General features: G+C 45.3%; 1 protein-coding gene across 1 annotated transcript in view; it reads left to right on the top strand.

Annotated features, from left to right (window-relative positions):
- npy2rl (neuropeptide Y receptor Y2, like) overlaps positions 1-4192 on the top strand; it is a gene marked incomplete at both ends in the record, with an annotated part of 8757 nt that extends 4565 nt beyond the window's left edge. The window contains 3 exons of the mRNA XM_079295612.1: positions 1488-1653; positions 2956-3109; positions 3602-4192. Of these exons, the coding sequence (XP_079151738.1) occupies positions 1488-1653; positions 2956-3109; positions 3602-4192 (911 nt within the window). The remainder of the gene's footprint in view (positions 1-1487; positions 1654-2955; positions 3110-3601) is intronic.
- Positions 4193-12156: the final 7964 nt, after the last annotated feature.

Raw genomic sequence — 12156 nt, forward strand, 5'->3', positions numbered from 1 at the left:
GTTAGGGTTAGGGTTTGTTTCCATGAGAGAAGATGAAGAGGACCTTTACAGTGAGCAGAAATCAAATGGAAGCGACTGACTGAACTCAGCCGATACTGTAAACAAACTTTCTACTCAAACAGTTCAACTTAAAACAGACAGACAACGAGAGGACATGCAGGTCAGAGGCTCGAGCACAGAACCTCTTTTCTTTCTGGGCTTCATTAAAGTCATCCGATCTGTTAAAACGATCGCACAATGTCTCGCTTTGTGTTGTGAGATCTTGTTGCTGTCGAGGATGAATTTCATCGTGGAGTTTGTGTTCAGTTATCATTGTCCTGCGGTCACTTGTTTTGGAGAATTAACCCCCAAAAAGTGCAAGAATCATGCGAGTACATCAACGTCCTCCAATGTGCTGAACTGCTTCAATGCTGCGTTCAGAGACGGAGGAAGAGCTTTTATTTTGTGTTTCATGGGACAAGATGCAGGAGGACGAGTCTCAATATCTGCTTTTACACAGACGGAGGTGTCAAGGAAAAAATACTGATCTCAAGTAAGAAATATTGTTACTTCATGAATATGTTGATGAACGTTTATTTCACGATATTCATGAGAAGAATGTAGCTCAAACTGTAACCAGAAATGTGGACATATATAGTCGTATGCTCACTACATTTAGTAAGCAGACTTCTTCGATATGTGACTCCTTGTGGACGTGATGAAAGACGTCCTCCTGCCTCTGGCGCTCCGGCTGAGCTAGAAGAAGCCGCCGAGAGGAAAGAACAGAGCAGGCGAGGAAGAGGAGCAGGAGCAGCCTGACAGATGTGATGTGAAATGTGCAGGAAGGTAGAACGGCGGCAGCCAGAAAGTCGTCGCTTAAATTACCCGGAAAGCACAAACAGGAGCTGGCTGCCCCTCCCTCCACGGCTCAGCTCTTTATCGGACAGCTCAGATGACACCATGCTGTTCACAGACACCTCGGCTACGAGGAGTGACGTCCTCCTCTCTGGAGTAACAAACGGGACACTGGATCTGGTCCTCACCAGAAAAACACGAGTCCTTTGTTTAAATGTCTAAAACAGTCAAAAGAGTCAACACATGTTGAGATGACGAACCTCTTCTGGTCAGACGGAGAGAAAGAAGAAAGTAGCTGTTGTAGTTCAGGCTCGTCCAGCGTTCGTAGCTAATCATACGACAAATAACGCGGCGTGACCCGTAGACATCCCACCAAAAATATTTCGTATGTCCAGAATGTCCTGAGCAAGTATTTAATACTCCTCGTGCCGTAGCAGCATCAGCAGTTTGCTGTAGAACTGCACATTATTCAGGAGATAATTCATAAAAAGATCATCAGCAGCAACAGAAAGTCCAAAGAAGACGTCACTAAACACCAAAGAGCATCAATGCCAGAGATGTTAAACACACACATCTGTCTGATTCCCTCAGGAGGACGAATAACTCATGAATGATGTGTCATAACTTGTGAACTTCCTGTGTTGTGTCTGCAGCCGACCTGCTGGTGAACACGCTGTGCCTCCCCTTCACCCTCGTCTACACGCTGCAGGGAGAGTGGAAGTTCGGCAGCACGCTCTGCTTCCTGCTGCCGTACGCCCAGGGCCTCGCCGTGCACGTCTCCACAGTGACGCTCAACGTCATCGCCCTGGACCGCCACAGGTGGGCGGGGCTTAGAGGGAAGGCGGGGACCAGTGATCACTGGACCGCCACAGGGGGGCGGGGTTTAGAGGGAAGGCGGGGACCAGTGATCACTGGACCGCCACAGGTGGGCGGGGCTTAGATGGAAGGCGGGGACCAGTGATCACTGGACCGCCACAGGGGGCGGGGCTTAGAGGGAAGGCGGGGACCAGTGATCACTGGACCGCCACATGTGGGCGGGGCTTAGAGGGAAGGCGGGGACCAGTGATCACTGGACCGCCGCAGGTGGGCGGGGCTTAGAGGGAAGAGAATTTATGAGGAAATTAAACTTTAATATCCTCTGATGTTAAAGGAGTAAATATCCAAGATTTTGTTTTACTAATTGACAAGAAATAATTTCGTTCTTTGGCTTCATAACTATTGCATCTCCAGGAAGTTTTAAGTTTGTAAAAACAGAAGAAAGAAACTAATTCAGGCTGTTGTGTGAACTTTTTCTTCTAATTGTTTCCTTTATGAGATTTCCTAACATATCATATCTCGTATTAACGTTCATCTTCAGCTGTAGCTCGCTCTGGAAAACATCGTCCGCTCGCTCGGCTGAACTGTGAAGTGTAATTGTGCAAAAGTTGAGCGACGTGACATTGAAATGTTGGAGGAAGAGTTTGGGTCATTGTCACCTGAAAAGGAGGATTATAATGAAGAGTCACATGCAAGTGGAGGCCGCTGTGACGCTGCTTTGAGTGTAGGAGTTTACAGCTCGCCCTGTTTGACCCGAGGCCCTGATCTCAGAGCTGCTGGAATCCAACACAACTCAGCACAGAACATGAATGAACTACGCCGACAGCTGCGCTGAAAGTTTGCTTCAAAGGCAAAAGATTCAGGATTTAAATAAAGCAGCGGCCTTGAAACTCTTCTTCTGTGAACGTATTCGGTCCTTTGAGATGTTCCTGGAGCTCTCGCCAGCGTCCTCAATCTGTTGTCGGTGTTTGTGGGTTTTGTAGTCCATCTGTCCAGAGGCCGCCGGCACAAAGCTTCTTCACTCGCTGTGAAAGTTCTGTTTTTGGCAGAAACATTTCACGATGTGAGCATCTGTGTGTAGTTTATTTGAACCAGGAAGTCTCTCGAGGTCATTTCCTTTTTGGAAGAGATGCGACCAAAGTGGCAGCTCGTAAAACATTCACAGGAAGGCGAGAGGTATAAATAGCGGTGCACTTCCTGGAAACAAACAGGGATGTGTTCCCTCCTCCATTATTGATCCAAACAGCCGCCCGCCGATCCTTTACAAGTCAACCGATGGACAGGAGGTGTGTGGATGTGTTTCAGGTGCATCGTGTACCACCTGGAGACCAGGATGCGTAAGAACGTGTGCTTCGGGGTGATCGCGTTGACCTGGGTGCTGAGCGCCGTGCTCGCCAGCCCTCTGGCCATCTTCAGAGAGTACGGCTCCTTCACCCTGCAGCCTGGACACACCATACAGGTACACACACACACACACACACACACACACACACACACACACACACACACACACACACACACACGCACACACACGCACGCACACACACACACACACACCTCGCCTCTCTCTTTGATCTCTCTGCTGCCTCTCTATCTCTTCCATCTCCCGTCTCCCCCTCACTCCCTTCATCGACGCCCTTCATTCTTTTCTGCTTCCGCTTTGAAGTCAAAGGTTTTCATCACATTTCCCTGATTTGTATCATATTTCACACCTCTGCTCATTTCCTCCCTGAACAAGCTCGTGTTGTTCATCTCTTCTTGTCCTGGAGTCCAGAAAGTAGAACAACGTTTGGAGCCCATTGGCTCTTCATCGGGTACAGATGAAGAAGAGCCTGATGAAGAAGCAACCAGGGCTCCAAACGTTAACACTAAAGACATTTAAATCAATATAAACTATGCTCACACCAACCTATGTATGAAACAAACGGAACATCTTCTTGTGGTGTCTCAGGTGTGCACGGAGAAGTGGCCCGGCAAGAACACGGACGGCACCGTCTACAGCATCTCCATGCTGATCCTCCAGTACTTCCTGCCGCTGTCCATCATCTCCTTCGCCTACGCCCACATCTGGTCCAAACTGCGCGGCCACGTCAGCCCGGCGGAGAGCGGCGCCGGCAGCAGCACCGCCACCGCTGAGCGCCACCGCCGGCGCCGCAAAACCACCAAGATGCTGGTGACCATGGTGGTGGTGTTCGCCGTCAGCTGGCTGCCCTTCCACGCCTTCCAGCTGGCCACCGACATCGACAGCACGGTGCTGGACATGCGCGACTTCCGCCTGCTCTACACCGTCTTCCACGTGGTGGCCATGTGCTCCACCTTCGCCAACCCGCTGCTGTACGGATGGATGAACCGCAACTACCGCGCCGCCTTCTTCGCCGTCTTCAAGTGTCGCAGGGGGGGAGGGGAGAGGGGGAGGAGCGGACGGCTGGACAGCATTCACCCCGTGGGGGGAGGGGGAGGAGGAGGAGGAGGGAGGGCGAAGAAGATCGTGCTTGAAACCCAGGACGTGGTGTCCACCCACCTGAACGCCACCGATGTGTGAGCGCCCCGAAGGGAGGGATGGGAGGAAGGGAGTGAAGGGGAGGAAGGGAGTGAAGGGAGTAATGGGAAGAAGGGAGTGATGGGAGGAAGGGAGTGATGGGAGTGAAGGGAGTGATGGGAGGAAGGGAGGGATGGGAGGAAGGGAGTGAAGGGAGTAATGGGAAGAAGGGAGTGATGGGAGGAAGGGAGTGATGGGAGTGAAGGGAGTGATGGGAAGAAGGGAGTGATGGGAGGATGGGAGGGATGGGAGTGAAGGGAGTGATGGGGAGGAAGGGAGGGATGGGAGGAAGGGAGTGAAGGGAGTAATGGGAAGAAGGGAGTGATGGGAGGATGGGAGGGATGGGAGTGAAGGGAGTGATGGGGAGGAAGGGAGGGATGGGAGGAAGGGAGTGAAGGGAGTGAAGGGAGGAAGGGAGTGAAGGGAGTGATGGGAGGAAGGGAGTGAAGGGAGTGATGGGAGGAAGGGAACGACGAGGGAGTGAAGGGGAGGAAAAAGACAATCATTGTCAGGAAAACATTTGTTCCCCAGAAGACAATGAAAGAAAAGGAGATTCCAGAAACGGAGGGGAGATAATGACGGGAGAGACAACAGAGACAACAGAGCGAGAGGACGGCCACGGGGGGATTCAAACGTGTTTTTGGAAGCCAGAAATAGAAGAGGAGGCGCAGACGAGCGGGGGATGAGAAGCCTGACACCAGATGGAGCGTCATCCCCTTTGAGAACGGGAACCTTTATTTTGGAGGGGGAGGATTTGTTGAAGTGAAACTTTGCATGAAGGATTTGTGACTCTGACAAGTTCAGACAGGAGGAGTCGGCCTGAACAGAGAGGACGAAATGTCCTCGACGCTCAAAAACAACAACAGCTTTGGACTTTAATCCTTGTTGAAATAGGGCTTTACTCCACCTTCATTCCACGTGTGAAGCATTTAGCTCGTACCTTTAACCCAGAGTGGCTTACGAAGGGGGGATGGGGGGGGGGACATTTGGAGGGCCGTGCAAAAGGTATTTGTCAGGTAAAAGAAAAGCAAAGAAACAGCGTATCTGTGAGTTGAGGAGCAGGAGGTCATGATGCAAGCTTTGTGAAATGTCAGCAGTGTTTTTGTTATGAAAATGTGTTTCTTGTATAAAACAGAGAAGACATCATGACTGAGAGGATTAAAGGGTGATGCTCCTCTCAGGAGACGAGAGGAGCAGTGGGAGGAGGACTCAGACATGTGGGTTAACGAGGAGGAGGAGGAGGAGGAGGAGGAGGAGGAGGAGGAGGAGGAGGAGGAGGAGGAGGAGGAGGAGGAGGAGGAGGAGGAGGAGGAGACTTCAGAGGATTCAGTGTGAAGCAGCAGAGACGACGTCCTCACTGGTGGACGCGGGAATGTTGCATTCAAAGCCGCGCGGAAAACAAACTCCAGTTCAGATTTCACACCTTTTGAAAATGTCTCTTGTTAAATTTGGGCTCCTGCAGGTTTTACTTACGCTTCAATTTCAGCTTCATTAGTGAATTCATTAATGAAAAGATATGAAAACAGAAGATCATCCAAATATGATTCACAGTAACGTACTAATATTCACACTACGTACTAATATTCACACTACGTACTAATATTCACACTACGTACTAATATTCACACTACGTACTAATATTCACACTGCGTACTAATATTCACACTACGTACTAATATTCACACTGCGTACTAATATTCACACTACGTACTAATATTCACACTGCGTACTAATATTCACACTACGTACTAATATTCACAGTAACGTACTAATATTCACACTACGTACTAATATTCACACTACGTACTAATATTCACACTACGTACTAATATTCACACTACGTACTAATATTCACACTACGTACTAATATTCACACTACGTACTAATATTCACACTACGTACTAATATTCACACTACGTACTAATATTCACACTGCGTACTAATATTCACACTACGTACTAATATTCACACTGCGTACTAATATTCACACTACGTACTAATATTCACACTACGTACTAATATTCACACTACGTACTAATATTCACACTACGTACTAATATTCACACTGCGTACTAATATTCACACTACGTACTAATATTCACACTGCGTACTAATATTCACACTGCGTACTAATATTCACACTACGTACTAATATTCACACTACGTACTAATATTCACACTACGTACTAATATTCACACTACGTACTAATATTCACACTACGTACTAATATTCACACTGCGTACTAATATTCACACTACGTACTAATATTCACACTACGTACTAATATTCACACTACGTACTAATATTCACACTACGTACTAATATTCACACTGCGTACTAATATTCACACTACGTACTAATATTCACACTACGTACTAATATTCACACTACGTACTAATATTCACACTGCGTACTAATATTCACACTACGTACTAATATTCACACTGCGTACTAATATTCACACTACGTACTAATATTCACACTACGTACTAATATTCACACTACGTACTAATATTCACACTACGTACTAATATTCACACTGCGTACTAATATTCACACTACGTACTAATATTCACACTGCGTACTAATATTCACACTATGTACTAATATTCACACTGCGTACTAATATTCACACTGCGTACTAATATTCACACTGCGTACTAATATTCACACTACGTACTAATATTCACACTGCGTACTAATATTCACACTGCGTACTAATATTCACACTACGTACTAATATTCACACTACGTACTAATATTCACACTACGTACTAATATTCACACTACGTACTAATATTCACACTACGTACTAATATTCACACTGCGTACTAATATTCACACTGCGTACTAATATTCACACTACGTACTAATATTCACACTACGTACTAATATTCACACTGCGTACTAATATTCACACTGCGTACTAATATTCACACTGCGTACTAATATTCACACTGCGTACTAATATTCACACTGCGTACTAATATTCACACTGCGTACTAATATTCACACTGCGTACTAATATTCACACTGCGTACTAATATTCACACTGCGTACTAATATTCACACTGCGTACTAATATTCACACTGCGTACTAATATTCACACTACGTACTAATATTCACACTGCGTACTAATATTCACACTACGTACTAATATTCACACTGCGTACTAATATTCACACTGCGTACTAATATTCACACTGCGTACTAATATTCACACTACGTACTAATATTCACACTACGTACTAATATTCACAGTAACGTACTAATATTCACACTACGTACTAATATTCACAGTAACGTACTAATATTCACACTGCGTACTACTATTCACACTACGTACTAATATTCACACTGCGTACTAATATTCACACTGCGTACTAATATTCACACTATGTACTAATATTCACACTGCGTACTAATATTCACACTACGTACTAATATTCACACTGCGTACTAATATTCACACTGCGTACTAATATTCACACTGCGTACTAATATTCACACTGCGTACTAATATTCACACTACGTACTAATATTCACAGTAACGTACTAATATTCACACTACGTACTAATATTCACACTGCGTACTAATATTCACACTGCGTACTAATATTCACACTACGTACTAATATTCACAGTAACGTACTAATATTCACACTGCGTACTAATATTCACACTACGTACTAATATTCACACTGCGTACTAATATTCACACTGCGTACTAATATTCACACTGCGTACTAATATTCACACTGCGTACTAATATTCACACTATGTACTAATATTCACACTACGTACTAATATTCACAGTAACGTACTAATATTCACACTACGTACTAATATTCACACTGCGTACTAATATTCACAGTAACGTACTAATATTCACACTACGTACTAATATTCACACTACGTACTAATATTCACACTGCGTACTAATATTCACAGTAACGTACTAATATTCACACTACGTACTAATATTCACACTACGTACTAATATTCACACTATGTACTAATATTCACACTACGTACTAATATTCACACTGCGTACTAATATTCACACTACGTACTAATATTCACACTACGTACTAATATTCACAGTAACGTACTAATATTCACACTGCGTACTAATATTCACACTACGTACTAATATTCACACTGCGTACTAATATTCACACTGCGTACTAATATTCACACTGCGTACTAATATTCACACTACGTACTAATATTCACAGTAACGTACTAATATTCACACTGCGTACTAATATTCACACTGCGTACTAATATTCACACTGCGTACTAATATTCACACTGCATACTAATATTCACACTGCGTACTAATAGTCACACTACGTACTAATATTCACACTACGTACTAATATTCACACTACGTACTAATATTCACACTACGTACTAATATTCACAGTAACGTACTAATATTCACACTGCGTACTAATATTCACACTGCGTACTAATATTCACACTGCGTACTAATATTCACACTGCATACTAATATTCACACTGCGTACTAATATTCACACTGCGTACTAATATTCACACTACGTACTAATATTCACACTGCGTACTAATATTCACAGTAACGTACTAATATTCACACTACGTACTAATATTCACACTGCATACTAATATTCACAGTAACACTTGAGTATCGTGTGTTCGCGCTGCAGATTTTGTTCGGGTGACAAACGCCCGGATTTAAACTACATTAGCCAGAATTTTCCCAGCATGCATAGCGTCCGGGTGCCTTGAGACTGGCCGTCAGTCTCGTGAGATTTATGAACCAGGATATTATGTCACTTTTTCATGTTTTAATATGTTTTAATATGTTAACGAGTCTTGTTTAAAGCAAAGCCTACATTACCCACAATGCAGTTCAGTCCCGGGTGTGTTTGGCTAGCAGAGGTGACTTTAGCGTGGGCGTTCACTGAGCCGGGTTCACACGTCACACGCAGCAGCTCCTCCACCGCCGCAACACTTTGAAAAGGAAACAAAGACATTTTGACAAAGAAGCAGAATGTCAGAAGCAGCTGCTGCTGTTCCACTCGTCCGTGTTGAGACGTGATGAACGACGACGAGGACGCGTCATGAGGTCGTTTCACGTTGATCTGAATATGAACGGCTGCATGTCAACGGGAATATTAGTGGAATATTCATTTCCATAAGCCATGTAAACAGATTATTGAGAAGATCCTCCGCGGAATAAGGGAAGCGGAATATTTGGTGCACGTAAAACACGAGCTGCAGAGCCGAGCTGCCGTCTCCGATGAGTTGGGAGAGAAACGAGGGAGAACCCTAAACGTACAGGTTCTAAAAGGTTCCTGCGGTGGAGAAGAGCCATCATGAAACCTGGTTCCACAATAACTTGTGTTCACAGTGATGTGCTCCGTCTCTCCTTTCTGTGCTTCCCTCCCCGCACTATCTGCCGATCTCTCGCCCCCAGCCTTCCCATCATGCTCCGGTGCAGCTGCCGCCTGACGGGCTGAGCTCGGTCGGCGTGAGGTCCGTGGCGGGTCAGGAGACGGTCTGTACCCCGGAGGTCTGGTCCTCCCGGGGGGGGGGGGGGGGGGGACTCTCCATCTTCACTCAGCTAAAGGTCTTCATGCTTCACGCTGCAGATTAAACTCAGCGTTCATCATGTTCGTACAGATGTCGTTACATTGTGCGTTGGACTGTAATCGGCTGCTTGTGCTGATGCTGAGCAAACAGCGGGCCTGGAACACATCACAGCAGCTGCTGCTGACGCTCTGCTACACAAATGAAAGGGAACCGGAGACATTGGGCTGATGCAGTCCCTCCTGTCCATGGACTCGTCCTTTCCTCTTTGAATCCCACATTCCCTCTGTTCCCTCCCACTGAACCTCAGCAGCTCTTTCTCCGTCTCTTCTCCCGTGAATGCATGTCCCACACAGCTGGACATGGTGTCCAACAGAAGACAGACCGGAGAAACGTCCTTTACATTCAAAACACCATCCTTGTGTAATCTATGGATTCAATTGGATGTTTTTACAGTTTCATGTTGAACAGCATGATACTTTAATCGGAAGCCAGTTTGACGTCATCCGGGTTGCTCTAAATCCCACAATGCAGTGCGTGGATACAACATTGTCCACTCGGTGGAAGTCCTCCATCTCTGAGTCCCGTAACGTCGTCTAAAGGGGGAAACAATGGGTGTAGCTCGTGCTCGCTAGCTCACATGCTAACCTGCTAGTTAGCTCCGTAGCATCTACTAGCAAGTGAACAAGCTCGGTACTTGGAAAGAAGTCAGCTGCATAACAATGATTCCCATCGAGGGAGTGAAGCTCCGACGCGCCCGTGCCGCTCTGCTTGTTTTCTGAAGAGAATCAAAGCGATGTTCAGCTCCTCACTGAAGACGTTTGAGACGCGAGGACACGTCATCGAACATGAATGTCAACTGCTGTGTAACGTGGCTGTAATGTTGTTCATCGTATCCTTCTGTGTAAATGTGGCTGTAACCGAGCAGAGTCCAACAACAGATGTACTGTTCTCAAGCACAAACACGCCTCTGGGCTCTTTCTTACTGTCCGTCACTGTGTGAGTGTGTGTGTGTGTGTGTGTGTGTGTGTGAGAGTGTGTGTGTGTGTGTGTGTGTGTGTGTGTGTGTGTGTGTGTGTCTGTGTCTGTGTGTGTTTGATATCTGAGTGTTAACATTCAGAAGATTATACAATTATTAATTGAAATGACCAGAAAGTCATTTAACGAGCTGATCTTGTTCTCGTTGCTGAAGCATCAAAGCTGATTATCACAGTCGGTAATCCAAATATAATGGAAAGATATTTGAACTTCGTTGCTTCACCACCAACATCTAAAACACGGAGTCCATCTTCTGTAACGGCAAACTGCATCGTGAATCATTTAAAAACAAGAATTAACACAAAACAACAACAAAAGTCCCCAAAAATGATTGTATTGAAGATGTTATTACATTAATATTCATGAGAAGTGCAGTAGATCAACCAACATTTTCAATGACGGTCAACTAAAAACCTAAAAATATAAAATGTTCACCCGTAAATCAAACTGTTTGTATTCTCAATCTCAGTTGTAAAAAAAGACCTCATTACGACATGAATATAGTTGTGTGTGTGTGAGTGAGTGTGTATGTGAGGTGTGTGTGTGAGTGTACGTGTGAGTGTGTGTGTGAGTGTGTGTGTGTGTGAGTGTGAGTGTACGTGTGAGTGTGTATGTGTGAGTGTGAGTGTGTGTGTGTGTGTGAGTGTACGTGTGAGTGTGTATGTGTGAGTGTGAATGTGTGTGTGTGTGTGAGAGTGTGTGTGTGAGTGTACGTGTGAGTGTGAGTGTGTGTGTGTGTGTGTGAGAGTGTGTGTGTGAGTGTGTGTGTGTGAGAGTGTGTGTGTGAGTGTGTATGTGTGTGTGTGAGTGTGTATGTGTGTGTGTGAGTGTGTGTGAGTGTGTGTGTGTGTGTGCGTGTGTGTGAGAGTGTGTGTGTGTGTGTGTATGTGTGAGTGTGTATGTGTGTGTATGTGTGAGTGTGTATGTGTGAGTGTGTGTGTGAGTGTGTGTGTGTGAGTGTGTGTGTGTGTGTGTGTGTGAGTGTGTGTGTGTGAGTGTGTGTGAGTGTGTGTGTGCGTGTGTGAGTGTGTGTGTGTGTGTGTGAGTGGGTTTCAGGGTTCACTTGCGTCGGAGCTGCTGTTTAATTTCAAATCAAATTACTTTTATTTTTTTCTCAACGGATCCAAATTGCAAACTGCAAGTCATCGTATGCAGGTCTCCATGGCAACCGGAGCTCGGAGAACTTTCCGTCTTGACGAAGAACCTTGAAAGCAGACGGAGAACTCGAAACGACAACGTTCATATGTTTCCTCTCTGATCTGATTCATTATGTCCGATGCTGAACCTCCGCCCTGTTCACTGCTGTTGAGAGTGAAAGTGGAGTTTCTGTTGTTCGACACGTTTAAACCA

This window comes from Melanostigma gelatinosum (assembly GCF_949748355.1).
Source record: "Melanostigma gelatinosum genome assembly, chromosome: 23".
Classification (NCBI taxonomy): Eukaryota; Metazoa; Chordata; class Actinopteri; order Perciformes; family Zoarcidae; genus Melanostigma; species Melanostigma gelatinosum.